Raw genomic sequence first — 21942 nt, forward strand, 5'->3', positions numbered from 1 at the left:
GGTCCCACAAAAAAAAAAAAAAAGAGCTATCAAAGAATTCTGTGTGTATGTGTCTGTCTGTCTGCCTCTGTCTTTCTCTATCACATGAAGACACAGTGAGTTGGCAGCTGTTGCCAAGCTAGTAAGCCCTCACTGAGGAACAAAATTTGCTGGTTCCTTAATCTTCAATTTCCCCAAACTCCAGAATTATAATAATATAAAGTCCTGTTATTTAAGCAACTGGAGTCATGCTTAAATATGTATTATGGCAGCTGGAGCAGAGTATTATGGGGAGTTCCCAGAGATAAGGATGCCTGAATGCTACATTGGTATCACAACACTAAGCGTAGGCAATGAGATTCAACAAAGATATTTACGCAATGGCATTTGCACCGGGCAAAAGCAAATTAGAAGGTAGTCAGCACAGGGAGGGGAGTTAGGAGGATCTTGCAAAAGACGGCCATGTGAACAGAAGGAAGGTTGTAGATGAGGCTGAAGCAACAGAATTTGGTAAACAATTAACTGTACTCATCCAGGCTGATGCCCCAGTTTCTAGTTTGGGAAGTTTGTTTGGGAGTGAAGGTTTGTTGGAAAGTTGGAGGCAGTGAAGTGGAATCAGGAAGGGAGGAATAATGATGATGCCTTCACTATATCCTCACATGGTGGGGAAAGGAAGCAGTGTATTTTGAATGTGTTGCTTTGCCAAAACCGAGGGACACCCAGGCACATGCATATGGATGTACATTAAGCAGCTGTAAATATAGTGATTTAGGGGTTGGAATATATTGATCTATGGGAATAATGAAGCAATTCAAGATAATATTTTGGTATTCAAATAAGAGTTTCTGAGACAGGACTCCTGGGCAGACAAGGAGGAGGGTGAAATACTGAATATGCCTGAGAGGAAATGAAGAAGCTGAATAAGAATGAGCAATGAAGATGCCATGGAATCAAACAGGAGTTTCCATGGGAGATGGTGACTATCCCAGAGAGAACACTAGGAGAATGAGAGCTAACAATCTAATTTAGCAATTTGAAATTTCAGAAGAGCAAATCTCTGCAGGTGCCAGATAAAATCAGGTTAAAAACAGGTATGATATGAAGAGTGAAGTGGACCTGGGTATTTTTCAATTTGGTAATGAAAAGAAAAATGGGTGAAAGTTCAGGAAAGGTAGAGACAAGAGAACAGATTATAATCTCCTGGCTGACCCACTGATATCTTAATTTTTCTAGTATTTCCGCCAAGGAGGTTCTATTGCCCTCTCCTTTTTTCTCATATCAACTCTTTTTATTAACACATCAATTTTGAAGAGATCCTTTAAAATAAAACTCTTCCCAGAGTCATTTTAGAAAGAGAGTAGGTATAAATTGCCAACAAATGTTGACCCACTGCCAGAGGTTTCCTCCTAACAGACTGGGCACGAGCTGGATCCCTGGAAGCATGTCTTCAAGTGCCCCTGGCACAGCCCTCAGAGAGAGAAAGAAGTCCAGGGCAAAGAGAATAATCATCTTTTCTAGGACAGGTCAACTGCTCAGAGAGAAGCGACTGGTTTTCTATATCCATCAGTAAAATTGAGCGCAGATTTTTAAGAATTCACTCTCTTGGGCCTCCCTGGTGGCGCAAAGGGATAAGCACAGCACTCTGAAGCTATCCACAGCCTCTGCAGCACGAGTCTGATCCTCAGCCAGGGAGCTACCCACGTGGTGCAGCAGACCTCTCCTATCTTGCCCACTGCTCCCTCAGCAGTGTATTTCAGTCAATCTGCCTGTTCTGTTCCCCACTCTGTCTCTGGTGAATCCTCTCACCACCAACACCTCTGGCCTGTACCCCAGTTCTTGTATGCATAAATAAATAAATCTTTTAAAAAAAAATTTACTCTCTTTTGGGTTAGAATATTGGTTTTGGTACGTGCTTACTAATTCTGTTGCAACCCAGAATATAAAGAAAAAAACAGTAAAATGTTTTACAAATGTTAATAATATGGCAGAACAACACAGCAGAATAAAGAGGCAGGAATCACCCTCTTCCTTGAAAATAATCCAGAAAAAAAAACAGGCATAACTGCTCCTAGAAAAATCCAGAGGCTCAAACCAGCCATACAGCCCCAGGATAGCCCCAGGATACCCCCAGAGGCCCAAGAACTAAGGTTGATGGCTGCTAAGGGGGGACCATGTCAGGGCTTGGGGTCGACTTCCCAGGCCACAACGGGGAAACCCAGGCCTTTGTGAAATTCCTTGGAGGAATTTTCTTGACATAAGAATGGGCCAGCCCAGGCCAGTGGGAGCTTGGCCGACTTCAATCCCGTAAATCCGAACAGACCTGCAACTGGAACTGCGAGCCCACGGAAGGCCTCTCCCCCATCCTGGTAGAGATCAAACACAAGCCAGGTGGAGCCAGGCCGCCCTAAGAAGGCCTGCACGGAAAAGAAGCACTTTGGAGTGAACTCGCAGTTCCGCCAGGACGGCAAGCCAAGGGCTTGTGTACTTCCCAGCTCTGCAGAAGCGCCAACCGAGGAAAGAGCAGAGCAGCGGCGCTATTGTGGGCGGCATCGTGTTACGTGGGCACAGGTGCACCCCCTACGCACACAGCGCCCCTCAGAGCCAGGTGCAAAGTATTCCCTGACTGTGAGCCCGGAGACCCGGATCCTGCGGGTTCTGAGAGCCATGTGCTCTCTGTGGTCACCACTCAACTCTGCTATCATAGCATCACAGCAGCCATAGACAATCTATCAATGACTTTACTTACAAAACAAGCTGCAGGCCAGATTTTATTTAGCCTGAGGGTTATAGTTTTGAAGATGACTGTTGAAGATAAATAATGATAAGAAATGCTCAGTCTACTGAACATTAATAATGGAAAAGTCCATTATTAAATAATATAAATAGTATTATCCCACGTTCTGTTTTTTAAAAACGCAGAAGATTCAGGGAAATTTTAAGATTATTAGTGATATAAAGCTTTGTGTTTTTAGGTTATCTCTATTTTAAAATCAAAGTTGTCCATGTATTGAAGTTCTGAGACATTGTGGAGTCTTCCTGAAACCCAGTGCTAATTCCCAAGCTGAAAAGATGATGACATCAATAACACCAAAGAAGGTGGTGGAGCCTCCTCTCAGGAAGGTTGGTCTGGGTGATTTTGTTACAGTATCCTCTAGAGATGGTGACAACCCCAGAAGGTCTCTAAAGCAAGGTGTGAGCAGGGTACTTACGATGTTACAGCATATTTTAAATTCTAAGTAAATTGCCTTCACCTTAGGGATCCCAGCATGAAAGAAAAAGGGATTTCTTGGTGCCACTCAGCCAGCATCTCTTTGTTCAGATGCTTCATATTAAGGCAACATAGTCTAACCATCTACCAATATCAGATAGAAATGCTCAGATAATCATAAGTTGTTTGCATGATCTGGCTAATGTTTGCTGTCCTTGGCATGTTCTTGTTTCCAGTTTCCTGGGAAGTCCATGCTGTCACCGCACATAGTAGAAGCGGCCTCCCCAATAAACAGGGAGCCCCTGCTTCTGTGGGATATTTCAGAGAAGCGAGGATGCTTCAGGATGTTTGAAATCCCACCATAAGAGCTCAACCCAACCCACCCTTATGAAAGATAACTTTTCTGAATCATTTGATCAAAACAGCTTCACATTCTATGAAAGCATGTTGAATATAAGGCACTATGGAGCTGTGAGGTGGCATCAGATCATTTGTCATATGTACCTTCTGTGCAAGCTCGGGTTATATTGGTTTTATTTATTGACTGAATGCAGAGGGCCTAAAGGCGCCAATTTTGTGAGAGGGTGAGAAAGTAGTGGTCCCAAAGTGGAAAAAAAAGTAAGAGACTAAACTGAGCCAAATATGCCCTTTACCTGTAAGACAGGTTTACCTAGTACCAACCCTGGTACTGGGCAGGTACTGCCCTCTACACCATATTTAGCAGTTTAGTTTCTCTAAGACAACGAAACAAACAAATTGCATAAAATCTAAGTCAGAAAGATTCGATGTAGGCTTCATTTTCTACAGAAAACATCTAGCAGTCTTTTTCGTCTACATCAACATCTTATATAATTTTCTTTACACATGGACCTTAAGCAAAAGTTTTGCTAAATTATTCTCCTTTATTTAAGATCATCTAATTGTAATATTAATTTATTCATTTAATTATGAAGCACTTATATGATAAAGTATAAAGCAATTAAAATCTCCATATTCCTATACTAAGAGATATTAACACTTCAAGTATATTATGTATGTGCATGTATGTATATATATTATTTGTGTACATATATGTATATATATATTGTTTTCAAATAAGTGCTAGTAAACTGCTCTAAAAAGATGTATATTCTCAATGTAAAAAAATAATAACAGTACAAAACACAACAAAGCAAAAACAGACAATTATAAATCAGAGACATCCTGCAGGGGAGGAGGCGGGAGAGGGATCAGAGGGAGGGAGGGAAGCAAATATTGTTTAAAAATGAACAATGATGTAAAAAAATAAAATTAAATAAATAAAAAAGATGTATATTCAACTGTATTACACATAACAATTTGTCAACCATTTCCCCATTATATCACCTTTCCTTATCATTATTTTAATATCTACAAAATATTCCAATAGATAAATAATAATTTATTTAACTAATCCACCACTATCAGAAATTCAGGTTGTAACTAATTTTTGTTTATTATAAATAAAATAATGTCCTTCTCTTGTGGCATTTGTGTTATAGTGGTATCAATGTTGCAGAAAAAGTCAAACATCTCAGATTGTATCTGAGTTTGCAGAGAATCTTGGAATCCCTAGAGAGCTTGACCCACCTCTTCTACTGCCTGCCTACTGCATCAGTGACAGGGGATTTAAATTTGAACTATAACTGCCAGATACCTGGAATCACCCTTTGTCCCTGACATTTTACTGAAACACAGCATAGTAAGGTATGTTTAAAATTGGTAAGTAATAACTAAGATCATCATGAGCTTTGACACTTAAGGCCATTTGATTCAAAATGATATTGTCAATCAGGATACTTTTTGTATATGGAAGTGTCCATAAGGAAAATACATAATTTAGGGCTTAGTTTCTTAAAATGAAGTGCCTATAGAAATAGAGAAAAATAGCTCTCTGTGGGTAACAAATTGCCCAAACTGTTCTATGTTCTCAGACCTTTATTCTATATATGAGATTGCTTTTAATGAGAAGCTGTCATGTCGCCATGACCACAACATGCAAAAAAGGCTTCCCTCATTAAAATACCATGTAGTTTTGATGCATTCATTCTAAGAAATGTTTGAGAAAAGAAATCACTATTGGGCCTCCCCGGTGGCGCAGCGGTTGAGCGCTGGGTTGCGAATCTGCCCGCGCCCTCTGCGGCGCCGGTTCGATCCCCGGCTGCTCCCTGGCCACCGGAGGAGGATCCCACATGGCGCGCAGACCTCTCCTGCCGCCCGCTGCTCCCCTCAGCAGTGTGCTTCGGTCCTTCTGCCTGCTCTGCTCCCCGCTCTGGCTCTGGTGAATTCTCTCACCCTCCCGCGCTTCTGACTGTACCCAGTGCATGTATAAACAAAACAAACAAACAAACAAATAAATAAATAAAACATGCCTCTATTTAAAAAAAAAAAAAAAAAAAAAGAAATCACTATTATCCAAGGGGAAGGTTTCAATGCCCTACAGGCTATCACTTAAGAGATGGTTATCAGACTTAGTACATAGCAGATAATAGATTTTACTGAATCTGGAAGGTAATTAAAAAATAGCACTTCTCTCTGTGATCTTCAGGGGAAAGGAATAGCTTAAGCTAGTGCCTCTATTCTTTTGTTTATTCCTAAAGTAAATGTGCCATCTTTCCATGTATTCATTCAAAGATAATGTAAGAAAAGCACTAACCATCTTATTCTCTTTCCATAGGGAAATGACTCCCCCTTCATGGAAAAGCTTCAGGAGCAAGAGAGTTTAATTTTAGGCTAAGAAAGATGGTATGATAATAATGAGGTATTATAAGAAGCTACATAGGGGACGTGTGGAAACAAAATTCCCAGAGACTCTGAAAATAGTATAAACAAGGACAATATAGGGATCCCAGGATCACAACACCTCCAAATCCAGAAAATTCTATCAGATAATTTCAGCCTTCTGTTCTGAAGCTTTTGCATTTATAAAACAAATTGGTGGTTTCTCTAAAATAAACAGATGTAACTGTCGCTTGGAGCTTGCTATCTACTACTGGAATGAAAGTTACATAGGATGTCAAATCAAGTAGGAACAACAGAACAGCGTAAGTGTCCCTAATGTGTACCCACATGACCCAGGCAGACACTCTGACTCAGCCACTGTCAGAGACAGAACACTCTATGGGATGGACTTTAGGGTTGAAATAATATGATAGATCTGTTGGTCTTACACTCCTTCTGGCCATTCTGTCCAAATGCTCATTACACAAACTTTCATCTTGTGTTGATTCCTTGTGAGAGTGACTTACAATCTCACTATTTCTTTGGTAAAATTTTCTTTCATGTTTGGCACTGTCTGGTTTGGGGTCAATTCCATTCAACCTTTTAAATACCTAGTGCCTATTATTAAGAACTCTGATCAAATAGTATTTAAAAATACATGCAAATGCAAATATAAATTGTCAACACTTTATGCATCATTTTGCACTTAAATATTTTAATATTTGATATTTTAAGGGATAAATGTGATGTGTAAATAAATTATCAAGTATAATGAGAATTTACTTAATAATTAGAACATTACCCACACTTTGCATTTATCTACATGAGTTCCTCTACTGTCTCCACTGCACTGCCTTCTTCTAATAGTTTTATCACACATGTAAAAAGACCTGAATATGTATGTGTCCCTAAAGTGATGTTTTTAAATTTTGTTTCTTTTTGAGCTCTATAAAATTAGCATCATTAAATATAGTCTATGAGGATTTTTTTTTCACTCAGCATTATTAATCGAAGATTCATAATTTTGTTGTATATAGCTGTCATTCACTTTCACTGATGTGTATTTCAACATGTGACTACAGTGTATTAAAGGGTACATATAAAATAAAGGTATACATTTTTAAGAAAAAAAAAAAAGAGTAACCTTAGAGGTGCCACGAGAGGACAAACCCTCGCTGACATTTTCGCTGACATTTTTAACAGAGGCAACATCTGCCTATCAGCCCGAGTAAATAGGAGAAGCTGCACTGCCGTTTTCAGGCTTCAGAGGGAAGAAAATCTGTGTAATCATGCCTCTCCGTGGGGAAGATATCTAACTTCAGAAAAAAGTCATTATTCAGTTACACATGTTTAACACGTTATGAAAAATAAAGCTGAGGGAGCGGGAAGAGGTGTAAGTTCTTTTGCTGATTTAAGCTGTTTTGTATTAATTATACTGAGAGAAAAACTGTCCTTAAAATCTTACTTTTTTTGGTGCTAGATTCAAGACATTTAGAGATAAAAAAAAATTTTAAACAAGATTAGAAGGCTAAAATCTCGCACAAGATATGGACCCACAATAGTAACATAGATGCACTGTACCCCAGCCCTCCCACACACGCACCCCTTAACTCAACCAAGTTATAAGATGGAACTCTTGTATTTTAAAAAATCATTATCTGTACTTATTTTTCCTATAAACACAACAAATAAACCTCCACTTCTGATTTCCAAAGAATTAGTATGATAGAATTTTCTCCCAGGACCAAGTTTCATTGCATTTCAAAAAGGTGAAACAGTGATACCGAGAGTCCATTTCTTAGAAGCTATAACTTTCATCTTGGAAACTGGTTTCCTACCTTCAAAGAACTGCTGCAAGGCCTCCTTTTCGCCTACCACATCCATGGTGCTGTGGCCCTAATAATATTTCCTCATAAAACAAGAGTCATCAGACCTCAGAAAGGAAGTGCTGTTCTCGAAGACTATAAATGCTCTTGAAAAATCTTCATTTTCTTTTTATTGGAATGAAGCATATCTTCAGTCATCGACTTGTTCCCAGAAAAGATGGTTAAGTTCTCAAATGTGATTATAAAACCAGAAGGATATGCAAACGTGCAATAAAAAAATTCATATAAAGGGAAGTGGCAGCAAATCCATCTATCTTTCTGTAGGGAACTGTTTCTACTCTGCCTTTTGTCTTTGCTTTAAAGACCTTTGTCCTTAGTGACACATGTAATTACATAAATGGGCAATAAATACAAAGTCTTATCTCTTATTTGTCCTTTTACACCAATATATTTATATCTTTGCTTCTATCAACCAGATAGATTTAGCCACAGCCAAGCAAAATACAAGTTTGAGAGGGTGCTTTTTACTTAGAAAAAGGGCACACAACTCAATATCATCACTTTTATAGATAGCTAAAAAATAGCAGATGATTTAAACAGGTTTGTAATAATGAAAAGTTAGGGTTTGTTAAATATTTCTAAAGTTGCTCATAGTGAAAATTTACATTACTTGTACACCCTTACTCTATTTCCTCCAGAGTTTATTTTCTTTAAAAGTATAAACCATGGCCTCCCCTGGTGGCGCAGCGGTTGAGTGTTGGGTTGTGAAGCTGCCCACAGCCTCTACAGTGCCGGTTCGATCCCCAGCTGCTGGGCGAGGGTCCCACATGGCGCGCAGACCTCTCCTGCCGCCTGCTGCTCCCCTCAGCAGTGTGCTTCGTCAGTCTGCCTGTTCTTTTCCCCACTCTGGCTCTGGTGAATTCTCTCACCCTTCCACGCTTCTGACTGTACCCAGTGCTTGTATAAATAAATAAATAAATCTTTAAATAAATAAACTAAAAGTATAAACCAGAAAGTATGAGACATCTACCTAGTGAGGGGCAAAACTGTATATTTCTGATTTAGTATTTCTTACAATACAGTAAGGGCTCACACCTAGCTGGTCACACTAAATATCAATACCCAAATAAATTATTTGTTTTCAGTGTGTAATTATTAATTTTAAAATAAGTATTCAATAATAAATAATTGCTTAATTAATAATGATAATTACAATTTATTTCATAATGGCCTGAGATGAACATGGTTGATTACACCAATTCTTTCAATGTTTTCCTTTTTTCTTTTTCTCCACTTAACTGTTTTGAAAAAAAAATTTAACTACAGGAAAACTGAAAAAATAGTACACCATAAAATACCTTTTATACTCTTCATGTAGATTTCCTAATTCCTAATATTTTCCTACTTTGACTTCCTCTTGACATATTTTGACTGACACATTTAAAATTAAGTTGCTATCAAAACCACAATGAGACACTACCTCACAACCTGTGAGAATGGCCCTTATCAAAAAACCAAAACAACAATCGCTGGCAAAGATGTGGGGGGAAAGGAACCCTCTTACACTGTTAGTGGGAATGTAGACTTGTCCGGTCCCTGTGGGAAAAATTATGGAGGTTTGCTCAAAATATTAAAAATAGATCTACCATATGAGCCAGCCATTTCACTCCTAGGCGTTTGCCTGAACTATGCAAGCACATCAATAGAAGGAACATAAAACACTCACAGTTTTAGTGCAGCTCTATTTACAACAGTCAAGTATGGAAACTACCCAGATGCCCAAAAACAGATGAGTGGATAGGGAAAATGTGGTATATAAATACAATGGCATACTACCCAACTATTCAAAAAAATAAACTCTTGCCATTTGCAACAATATGGATGGAACTGGATGGGATTATGCTAAGCAAAGTAAGTCAGAAGGAAAAAGACAATACCAGATGGTGTAACTTACATGTGGAATGCAGAGAAATAAAATAAAAGGTCAGATGGAGCCAAACTAATAAGAAACCCTAGAAATCTGATGCTAAAACTGAGGCTACCAGAGAAGGAAGGGGAAGGGGGTGAGCAAGTGCAAAGTGGGGAGGAAGCAAAATGAACTATGTGAGGACTACGGGCGCTGTGGGGGTGGGTATGGTATGGTACACCTGAAGGGGGAGATCCTGTCCCTCTAAAACACAATCTGTTGTAAACCTAAGTTACCTCAATTTAAAAAAAATTTTAAATTTAAAAATGAAAATGAAAAATAAAAATTGCTGATACTTTGCGTTTTGCTCAGAAATAATTCTGTGTATTTCTTAACAAATAGAGATATGCTTCCACTTTAATGCAGTATTAAAATCATTATGTTGAAATATAATATTAATTTAATACAAAGATCTCATGTATAATTTCACCATTGTCCCCAAATATCTTTTGTCACTGTTTCTTTTTTTTTTTAAATATTTTGTCCTTCACTTCTTTATTTCTTTATTTCTTTTTTAGATTTATTTATTTATTTATACAAGCACTGGGTACAGTCAGGAGCGCGGGAGGGTGAGAGAATTCACCAGAGCCAGAGCTGGGAGCAGAGCAGACAGAAGGACCGAAGTACACTGCTGAGGGGAGCAGCGGGTGGCAGGAGAGGTCTGCGCACCATGCGGGACCCTCTTCTGGTGGCCGGGGTGCAGCCGGGGATTGAACCGGCTTCGCAACCCAGCGCTCAACCGCTGCGCCACAGGGAAGGCCCTTGTGACTGTTTCTAATCAAGGATCTAATGAATGTTCATGCATTGACTTTGCTTATGGTTTTGCTTATTTGTTTGGAATATAGAACACTCTCCTTGTCATTTTGGTTGGATGGTTTGTTATCTATGATAACACATTTTTTTTGATAGTCTGGATCTATTATCTTAGAAAGCCCCACATTCTGAATTTGTCTGTTTCATTATTGTTAGAATTATTATAGGTGATGTGGTATACACCTTAATGAGTATTTTTAAACTTCAGATGCACACACGCACACACACACATTTCACCTGCTATCCAAAAGCATAACTTTCTTATAAAACCTTTCAAAAACTGAAATGGTATAAATATAAATAAGTATTAACATTAATTTATATGGAAAAAATTTAGTTTTCCCAGCCCCCAAAATAATCTACCAAATCATACCTAATAATGCATAAAACTTGAAATGGCACTAACATATAGTAAAAGCAGGAGTGAGATGACAAATAACATTATTAAAGAGAATTAAAGAGTTACCAGAGAAGGAGCTTACAGATGCACTCTCTCTCCTTGGAGTATGCGTTGCCTATAGAACAGCTGCTGCAAAGCAAATTCTGAACACTATTTCCTCTTATTATCTTCTGACTTTAAAGTGAAAATCCACTTACAATTCTTTCAGTTAGTGAAAACAGGTCCTGATTTAACAGGTCTAACATAAAATAGGTCTTTCATAGAATTGAATTGGCATAACATAAACTTTCAAAAAGCAGGGAATAGAATATAAACTGTTCCTTGAAAATGAGAAATCTCTTTTTATCTTGGAGGAGTAAAGAAGCTTAGAATCCTATTTTAAAAGTCACATTGGGCCCCAGATCTTAAAGGACAAGTCATTTAATGCTTAAATAAGTGAATTTTCTATTTGTTTCAGCCCAACTTGTGCTAAACTCTCAGCTGGGTGAAGGAAATAAAAAGATGAGTAAATAATGGTCCCTGCCCTACATAGGCTCAACTCAAGAGTATGAGAAAAACACAAGTAACTTTAATTCAAGGCAGATTCTGATAAAAGCTGGGAAAGCATCCGAGAGATCAGAGGAAGATAAGATTAATTCAATTTGTGAAGACTGAGAAAGATGTCATAACAAACAGGGATTTGAAGGAACTTAAACAATGGATGTCTTTTAAAACATGATCAGTGACTTGGAGGGGAGAATGTACAGGTGCAGAGATTGACGTTACAGCATGTGCTGGCCCCTTGAGATAAAAGATGGCAAATGTGCTGAAGAAGGATTCTGATAGCTTTTGAATTTTAGACTAGATCTGAATTCGACCTATGTATATTCATCATAAGCATACATCTATTGATGATTTCTATTTGGGTAGGTGTGGCACATGACATAACAAAATCTAATTCAGATAGACAGCTGTGTCCGAATGTGTTGGTTAGGAAAGTAATTAAAGCTAGCCAGGTTAAGAGGCTACTCCAAGGATCAAGGATTCAGAATAAAGCCAGAAAAATATATAGAACCAAAAATTGGCTATTGATTCGATATGGTTAGCAAGGAAAACATTAAATATGACTTTTTAAAAGGATGCATATGCCTTTCAGTGCAATATAAATTAAGATGCTTACAAAATGTAGCCTGTGGCTAAATCTAGACTCCAAGGAAGTTCCCAGACAAGTTTTCTGAGGCTGTTGGATCTAAGTCATCACACTACATCTTATTGCCAAATGATGATTCTGGGTCCCATCCAACAGTTCACTCACAGACTTCACATTCTCAGCAGCATAGAAATGAGTGATAGGAAACATTCTAAAGAAAAAAATTACATCCTATTTAATGAGCAAAAAAGCAAAGGTTAGACTTGAGGTCCCAAGCTCAAATATATATAAACCTGACTGACAAGTGAGCAAAATGACTCAAAATAGAAAAAGCAACCATGCGAGAATATTGATAACGGACCACTGAGCTTTAGCCTTGGCGTAGGAGATGGGGTGGTGCAGCAGAGTGAACCCCACAGCACAAGCCCTGCTCACGGACTGCGCCACCTGCCAGGCACTCACCTTCCTCAAAGGGACACCCACACCATTGAAAAATGTGGGCACGTTGTTGCCAAAAGAGCCAATTTTAAGAGAGAAGTTAGAAACGCAGAGTTTAAGTCTCCTCATTTTTAAATGTTGCAACTAATTTGTTGAAAAACAAAACAAACAGAAAAATAAGCCGAAGCATTGTCAGTGATGAATAGCACACCTGTGAAACACTATTGAACCCACGGGCCTTCAGGATGTAATCTCTGCGTTATAGACGAACAACCTACAGGTTATGACCTTACAACAGGTTTATAACAACCATTAGGATAGTATAACAACCACCAGATTTGAAGAAAGTACAGAGAATTTAGAAGAGTTGTTGGGGGGATAGAAAGAAAAATATATATAATAATATAATATATATATATTTATTATTATTATTAATGAGTCCAGAGCACACAGCTGAGGACACACTCCAACCAGTGGTGACTGGGGTTTAATTGTAAGTTTCTACCTCTCAGGGAATGAACACCTGTATTTTCTTGATTATGGTCTTTCCATCTCCAGCATTTTGTAATTTTGTTAGGCATCTCCATGTTGCATAGAGTAGATATTCATTCTCTTGCATAGTAATCCGATGTAGCTGGTCTTTAGGAAGCTATCTTTAGAAGAGTTTCTATATTCTTCTCCATATTTTGATAAGTTTTTCTGTGGTATTGTAATTTTATTTTTTCGTTTAAAAGAATTCACTGGAATTACTCAGAGTAGGGTAAATGGTTTTCAGACTTTTCTGCCCTCCTGCCATTAGGATTGCCCTGCCCAATGGGGCACCTGCATTTGTTACATGTTGTGTTATGTTATTTACTTGTCTAGGCCATGGCAGTAGTACTGAGACAGTCACCAAGAGAAGCAGAAGCAGAAGAAAGAACGGGAGAGAGAAGGGGAGGAAGAAGGCCAAAGAGGGCCTCCCTGGTGGTGCAGGTGGTTGAGTGCAGCGCTATGATGCTGTCCGCAGCCTCTGCAGTGCCAGTTCGATCCCCACCAGCCTCAGAGCAACCCACATGGCCAGCAGACCTCTCGTGTCTCGCCCGCTGCTCCCCTCAGCAGTGTATTTCATCAGTCTGCCTGTTTTGTTCCCCATTCTGTCTCTGGTGAATCCTCGCACCCTCCCGCACATCCGGCCTGTACCCCAGCTCTTGTATAAATAAAATAAATCTTTAAAAAAAAGAAGGCCAGAGAAGCCCAGAGTGAAGACTTGCCTGCCTGCCATGTACCTGGTTGCAGCACTACATGTAAAAGCTCAATAAAAGCCTGAGAAAGCCACCGAGGGCTCCAGGCCTCTCCTTTACCCCCATCTGCTCAGATCATGGAGATCCTGCTCTGTGGCCTTCCTGCCACGACACTCAGTCATGCTGAATCTTTCCCATGTATCCAGGAGGTATACATGTTTCTGTTAAACTTCTACATTTTTTCTCTTATCAATCTGTCTGATGTTCATTTGATAATTTTCCAACTTAGAAGAACCCACAGGAGTATGGAATGATGTCCTTTGTGCCAGTGCCTTCGGCAAGCCAGCCAGAGGTCCCAAGTGCTGCAGCTGCTTGTTTCCCCAGCAAGGCTGCAGGGGGCGCCAGTCTAGGCCTGCTGCACACGCCAGCAAGCACAGCCAGCATTTTACCACTTCAGTCTGGCTCCTGCTCTCTCTGCAGATATCCGTTGGAAACCAAGTGCTGAGAAATCTTTTTAGTCCTCTTCTTAAATTTAAGATAGGTAAGAGAAAGAGATTTTGAGGTAAATACAGTCCATTGGTATTGGGATTTGGGCTTTAAAGGATTTTGTCTTTAATATTGTTTGCTCATACAACAAAGATAATTTTTTGTCTTTCCTGGTTGTCTCTTAAGACTTTGTTTTTACATCTTGTTGCTTGGTCTTGGTTGAGTAATGTAGGACTTTTCTGCCCAAAATCCTTTTGGAGAGTGAGATTTGGATATGGTAAAGCTAGCTTTGGGGGCATCTCTTTTGGCTTTAAGACTTATTGTTCTTAATGTTAATTGACCCAATGGTTTCTGTTTTAGTGCCTTGCTTTTTATTTTTTGAGAACTGAGATTTTACTATATTTTTTTCATATTATGTGTAATATGATGTGTTTTCCATCTTTGGCGAAAGATCTCTTTTGCCTTAAAGTGCTGTTCTGAACTATTAAATGGATGGGAAGTTTGGGTTCCATGTGTCCCTGTTTCTTCCTGTGCATTTTTTTTTCAGTCTTGAGTATTATGTAAAAGGAGCTTCCACCTCTAGTCTCCGTCTTCTGTGTCACAGAAGAAAATGTGCACTAAAGTTAACAACTAATGCACTGAGAACATCCTGGAAGTCAAAAGTTGCAAACTTTGGTGGGCCTAGGCCAATCATTTAGAAGCTATTAGAGCACTTACCATCTCAAGCAGACTCTCCCATGTGAAGTAGAAGATGGTCACCGACTGGGGTAGATTTACCACCCATCAACCACAAGGAAATGTTCCCTCCATCATTAGGGGTATGCTCTAAAACAAAACACACCTGAAGCCCCACAGCATATACCTACCAGGTGATATTGCTGGCTTCAGGAGATCCAAGTGTGATTGAAAAATTGATAATGTATATCAAATTTTCCCTTTTGTTATATCTTATACTGAGAATGAGCAGCTTTGGCTCTTCCAATAAGAAAAAGAAAAATGCTTAACTGGTTAGCTGAGTTGCTGTTGAACTAGAAAACTTGCAAATTACTTATTATTGGACCTGTGAAAAATTCAGAGAATTCTCAATCTAAATATCTTTTTGGAAAAAAATTTGAATTACTAAGGAAAAAGGAACTGAGGAAATGTAAAGTATTTTGGCTAGCCTTAGGGTAGTTTTAAAAACACACAGAAATTAGACTTACCATCATGTCTTAACAAGAATTATGGCTTTGCTTTTACAAAGCTTTGTCTATAAATTGAGCTGACATTATCAAAGATGCCCTCAGAGTTACTTTGTCTCACTTCTTCCCCTTTGCCTGTAGTCTGGGAAATAAGAACACTGACAATAGTACCCATAAATCATTGCTGAACAATTAACTGCAAATCATTCCTTGACATTCTGTTTCTAGTAACATTTCTGGTAACATTTCTGTTTCTAGAAACATTCTGTTTCTTTCAGTCAACAGGCCAGTGACTTACAAAGCAGAACAATTACTGACCCAATTACAGACTGGTCAAACCCAGCGGGTGGTACATGTGTCTTGAGAAGAACACTAACTTACTCCACATCTTAATCATAATACTAAGAACTCTGCCTGTAAGCAGGATTGGTCCTCCATTTTCTGAACATGCAAATGCATGAAGCATGTCCTCCTACTGCGGCTGTGCCAGGCTGCTCCAACGCCTCCTCCCTTTCCCCTGCAGGTAGAACAGCATTATCCCTTGTGGCACCTTGTGGCCTATATAAGGGGAGGCTGTCTCCCTTCAGAGAGACTCTCACCCTGGAGGTCTCCCAGGAGCTTCCTGTTGCTCTGTGACAGCTGCTGTGGTGAGAATCCTCATTTCAATCTTGAGGGACGCAAGAACTCACTGCGGCTGGCCAGAAACATAGCTGTGGGAAATCTCTTGAGTTTCCAAAATTTGTCTTTTTGTGAACTAAATTTAAAACCTGATTTAAAGGAGTTTTTGGAAGTTTTTTTTAGTATCAATGAACAGCAGAATGTAAAATAAGGCATCTTAATCTTTCTCCATGTTCTCTTCATGACCATTACCACCAATCTGTTTTGTTTTGTTTTCCTAAGAAAAATCACAGAGCTAGATGAAGTTTTCTTTTGCTCTTCTCTTACTGAGATCTGGGCTTGGTGTCAATGTGGCTGAACAGAGGCAACAGCTTTCCCCCACCTAAGGTCTATTGCCAACTCTCAGGGAAGCTGTCTGACTTTCCCTTGGTTATTTTTGAATGGCTTTAGCCTTGGGCTCTAGAGGCTTTCATAGTGGATAAATGGGACACTTATTCTAGATGTAAAAATCTCAATTTCCATGGTATATTGGAAACCTCCCTGATAAAGTATATTAGAAAAATGTAGTTGAATGGGATGGATCAACTTAGCATCATAAAGGCCACAAACCAAGTTCTTTGAGGAACAGACTATCTTCATCTTACAGATGGCACATTTGCCAGACCAGAACTTCCAGAAATGTGACTCAGGTGAAATAATTCAAAGTCCACCACCCCAAATGTCTTCCAAAAATTTAAAGAAGGAAATATCTGGCTTTAGAAAACAAGAGTCTATCTCTGTGATGCAAATTTTATGCAGACATCTTTCAAACAAAAGAGCCTTTCTTTGAAATACAAATTATAAAGTAGTTTCATTTATTCAGGAGTAAGAGAAGACTATTTAGAAACTGAGTCAATGCAAGTTCTCAGTGTCTTCACAAATAATGGTAACACGACTTTTCTTCAAAATCAGTACATGTGTTACAGGGCAACCCCAATGTGAAATGGGTTGGCCTGAGTTTGGGTCCTCACCTGCAAGCTTATAAGGAACTTACACTGAGACTCAGCTGAAGGCACAAACACAAAAGGTTAATAAAGGGTTTAGTTATAAAAAAAGGGAAATAAAGAGAGTAATAACCAAGGGGGTAAGAAAGAGATAAATAGGTGAATGTGTCCTACCAGTTCCACTGAGCTGGGACCCCAGTAACATTCTGAAGGCGGGAGAAAAACCAACAACCTCACCCCCTTAAGGCCCACATGTCTCTGATTATATCCCAAGTCTGGCTGCTTAACTCCACCCTCAGTGACCGGCAGTCCTCCCTTTGGTGGTGATGACATTACGGGACTTGCAGTTCTTGGTGCCTAGGATCTCTTTGGCCCATAAAACCTGAGTTTGGAGTTCGTCAGGACAACCTCTTCCCCAACACATGTGGCTAAAGCTTTTAATGAAACTAAGACATCTCTATCAATGTATGTTTGTGAGTGCCTCCCCATTTTTTGTCTTATTTTTCACCTCCAGGTGGTAATAGTAGAATTCAATATAGCTGGTTTTTAGATGGCACCTATACAAATTCTAAATTCAAGAATGGAAACTAGCCAAAAATTTTTCAGGAAATCACAATCTAGGATAACTTTGGTAAAGGAGAACTTGTGCAAAATGTAATGACTTAATTTGAAGCATGCATATTTTTAAAATTAGATAATTGTGTAAATGTGTATGTGTAAATGTATTTAAATCAGTGTTAGCTCATGATATCTAACAAGGAAAAGTAACTGACTTGGTCTCATAAGATTTTGTGACCAATAATAATAGTAAAAAAAAAACAAACAGAAGCTACACAGCGTTTAACTCATGTCAGAAATGGCAGCTGATCCATAAATTTGCTTGAAAGGAAAAGGTTTAAACAAATGAAATAGGAATCTAGCAACTATTAGTCTCTCACAGATTTTTGGTGATTGAAACTTCAGGGGAACTAAGTTAAATTAAATAGGATATATTAAAGAAAAGATAATTAAACTTTACCAGCTTAACTCCAGATTTATTTGATTGGGAATTTTGTTAGCTTATAGACTGAGGGCTCTCTAAGGACCCCAATTTGCATACCCTAAAGGATCCAGCTACCTGTGTTCACAAAGTTCTTAGTATAAAAGAACTTTAATAGAATAGAATTGGTGTCTTTAATAGAATTCATGTCTTTTAATAAAAAGAACTAGAATAGAATTAGAGGGAAAAGATAAGTTTCCAAATAAAACATCCAAAGTTACCCATCACCTTGTGGGTAAATGCTCAGCCAAACAGGGTTGGCCCAAAGTAAGGCCACCAAAGCCCACCAGCTTGCTACAAGTCTAAGGCACCTTCTGGTGAGGAACCATAGGAAGGGGGTGAAAGGGGCCAGTTAAGACTCAAATCAAAGTACAAATCAAGATAACGGCCACCATATCGGCCTCCTCTAGTGTCTGTCACCCAAGTGTTTCTTCCAAGAGCCTTCAAGTCTCTTCTCGATGTGTCTCCTCCATGTCCCCCATGTCTGTGATGCAAGCCAAAAACTGAGAAGCAAGCGAGCTCTTCTTGTCCACAAGTTTCCCTTGAGCCCACCTGCCATCTGTGTTATAAAGCTTCACTGGCTGCTCTGCGCCACTCCTCACTGAGGCAGAGAACAGGGTACCTCCCCTAAAAATTCCACCCCTGGGAAAAGAACTGAAAACTGCAATTGGTAACTCTATTTTGAATCGGTTCCTTTATCCATTAAGCAGTTTTCCAAATCTTTTGGGAAATTTTAGCTTTCACTAAATTTAATAATGGGAATTCATTGAATATCTAGATCATTCTGAATGAAATTACTCAATTTTTTAAGTTTACTTTTGGCTCCTTATTGCAAGGGAACTAAAGAAGTTAGTATCTAAGAGTAAAATGTGTCTTATGTCACCTGTAAAAAAATTTGAAGCATGTTTTAGAAATTATGAAAGCTTATTTGCATGTCTTCCAATATAAAGGGATAATGGCGTAACTGATTTTACAATTGCTTGCAATCTGAAAATTAGAAAATTAAGGTCTTAAGGTTAAGAATTCTAATTAAAGTACAAAATTGAAGCTAATGGAAATAACTGTAAAGAAAGATAGATGTGGTGGTTGGGGGGAAAGGCCAGTAAGAATTCAATGTAAGATTCCTTATGAAAAGCTCCTTCAAAACATATTTTAAGAGTATTGTCCTGTTGTTCTTATGAAAAGAAAATAGGCCACGTATTTTGGACTGAGGCCTAATTTGCAAATGATTTTACTGTAATTACTTGTAGAATTGGAGTGAAGGTGAGAAATGTTTCAGTACTATCTTTTTTGTGAACCTCAGATTCTAGTCCTCTTAATCATATTGGGGGCTTTTGCTGTGAAACTGGACTGGATCCTGAATTTTTCTAATATCTGACTATGACTTAACAAACTAATTTTTTCTCCCACTCTTTTTAGCTTGTACTGATAGAAAACTAAAACTGTCTTTTTCTGAATCCATGCAAACTGGAAATTAAAAACTTGGTCAACTTCAGAGAGATCACCAAGATGATTGTGCCTAAACATGACTATTGCTATTTTCCTAACTACCTGATGATATGGAACTGCAAACAGGAAACAGCTACCTACCCTCACCCTATCTTAAAATGCTCCAACCCCTAACTTCCAGAAATTTTCTCAACTGGTTTCCTGCAGCATTTCTAACTGGACTTGTAATTTGCTTCAATCTTTAACCTCTTTTTATTTCCAGACAGAAATGTCTCTTCTTGGGGCCTCCCCAGTGGCACAGTGGTTGAGCGCTGGGTTGTGAACCTGCCCGCAGCCTCCGCAGCACTGGTTCGATCCCTGGCCACCAGGTGAGGGTCCCACACGGCGCACAGACCTCTCCTGCCGCCCACTGCTCCCCTCAGCAGTGTATAGTCAGTCTGCCTGTTCTGTTCCCCTCTCTGCCTCTGGTGAATTCTCTCACCCTCCCGCACTTCTGACTGTATCCAGTGCTTGTATAAATAAATAAATCTTTAAAAAAAAAAAAAAAAAGAATGTCTCTTGCTTGCACAATACAGGCTTGACTTTGGATCTATCTACAGAAGGCCACCAAAAATTGGACAAAACTGTTCAATTGGACTGATCAATTCTCAGGACTGAAACTGGCTTTATGAAATAACTGAATATTACTGAATATTCGACTTCTGAAATGTGGACCTTCTTGAGAAATTCCAATGGTGGAACATTAGCGGGGGCAAAAACATGCCACCCAAAACATGTCTTTGGAAAAGGATTTCACGGAAGGAGATCTGAGGACTGCTTAGAAGTTGTTTTTGATGTTTATTATCTAAACTTCCTCTGAAAGACTCTATTTCAGGAAGACCTAATCATCCCCATATCTCTTTTCTATGGAGAAGGCAGAAGTTTCCTAGTAAATGTTTTGAGTTCCCTTTTTACCCTAACCTCCCTTGTCGCTCAGCTATTTAAAATCGCAGCTAAGCCACATGGCTTCTCAATCATGCTGAGTCTTCCCCACATATTACAGGAGGTATACATTAAACATTTCTATGTTTTTTTCTTTCATCAAAAACAAACTGTTTTAAAAGATGATTTTTATTATTTCTCTAACAACTACGACTATTAAACTTTATGATTTCCTCTCAAGTTTGACAGCTTTTCTAAGTGCAGTGGAAGCCACTAGAGGTCTTTAAGCTGAGATCACAGATTTTTGTTTTAAAGATGTTACATACATACCTCCCTGAAGGAGAAGGATCATTTTTTTTACCCCCACTTTGATGCAGCCACCCTGGAATCCACGTCCCAGTATGAGCAGGCCTTCCTGAGCAGAGGAGGTAGGGAATTAGGAACAGAGCTGAGCAGACTATGTACGTGACACAGAAGGTAAGTAGGTCCCTTCTTTTGCTTTTCAGGTTTCGACATGCAGCAGGGATTTGGAGGAGACATGTGGAAGAGAAACACAGAAACTCTTGGAAAAGAGACATGGGTGAGGGACACACAGGGGGGCTGCTCCTAGTCCTTGGCAGACAGTAACAGTCATTGTCCTGACTTCCTGGTGGATTATCAGGTACATTTTGAATTCTAAATCTGTTCCAGCTCTGACTCACCTGCCTAACCCCTTTCTGGTGGTTCCCAGCAGAAGGTACCTTGTGGCCAAGCTTTCAGGCCTCAGTCACCCCATTTCAAGTGCAAGCGTGTTTATTTAGTTAGGCATTTCCCACAAGGGGATGAGTAATTGGGAGGTTTTATTGAGAAACTAATATCCTTTCTTATATGTACACTAATCTATTAAAAATCTTTCATACTGGGCCTCCCCAGTGGCGCAGCGGTTGAGCGCTGGGTTGCGAAGCTGTCCGCAGCCTCTGCAGCGCTGGTTCGATTCCCGGCTGCTCCCCGGCCACTGGAGGAGGGTCCCACATGGTGCGCAGACCTCCCCTGCCACCCGCTGCTCCCCTCAGCAGTGTACTTCGCTCCTTCTGCTTGCTCTGCTCCCCGCTCTGGCTCTGGTGAATTCTCTCACCCTCCCATGCTTCTGACTGTACCCAGTGCTTGTATAAATAAATAAATCTTAAAAAAAAAAAAATAAAATAAATCTTTCATACTGGGCCTCCCTGGTGGTGCAGGCGGTTGAGAGCCGCACTGTGAAGCTGTCCGCAGCCTCTGCAGCGAGGGTTTGATCCCAGCCGGCCGGCAAGGGTCCCACATGGCGCAGCAGACCTCTCCTGTCTCACCTGCTGCTCCCCTCAGCAGTGTATTTCGTCAGTTTGCCTGTTCTGTTCCCCATTCCGTCTCTGGTGAATCCTCTCACCCTCCTGAGCATCTGTACCCCGGTTCTTGTATAAAAATAAATCAATCTTTAAAAATAAAAAATCTTTCACACTGTCTGCTTACTTTGCCTTTGTGCAGCAGATGGCTGGACCCCTTTACGTGTGTGTACCCCTACACAGTTTGGG

The 21942-nt window shown here is 39.5% G+C and overlaps 1 protein-coding gene across 1 annotated transcript in view; it reads right to left on the reverse strand.

Moving 5' to 3' along the window:
• Window positions 1–7810, reverse strand: part of MYRFL (myelin regulatory factor like) — a 103601-nt gene extending 95791 nt beyond the window's left edge. The window contains exon 1 of the mRNA XM_037513182.1: window positions 7765–7810. Within this exon, the coding sequence (XP_037369079.1) occupies window positions 7765–7810 (46 nt within the window). The remainder of the gene's footprint in view (window positions 1–7764) is intronic.
• Window positions 7811–21942: the final 14132 nt, after the last annotated feature.

This window comes from Talpa occidentalis, unplaced genomic scaffold (assembly GCF_014898055.3).
Source record: "Talpa occidentalis isolate TD23 unplaced genomic scaffold, MPIMG_talOcc4v2.1 talOcc4.16, whole genome shotgun sequence".
NCBI lineage: Eukaryota > Metazoa > Chordata > Mammalia > Eulipotyphla > Talpidae > Talpa > Talpa occidentalis.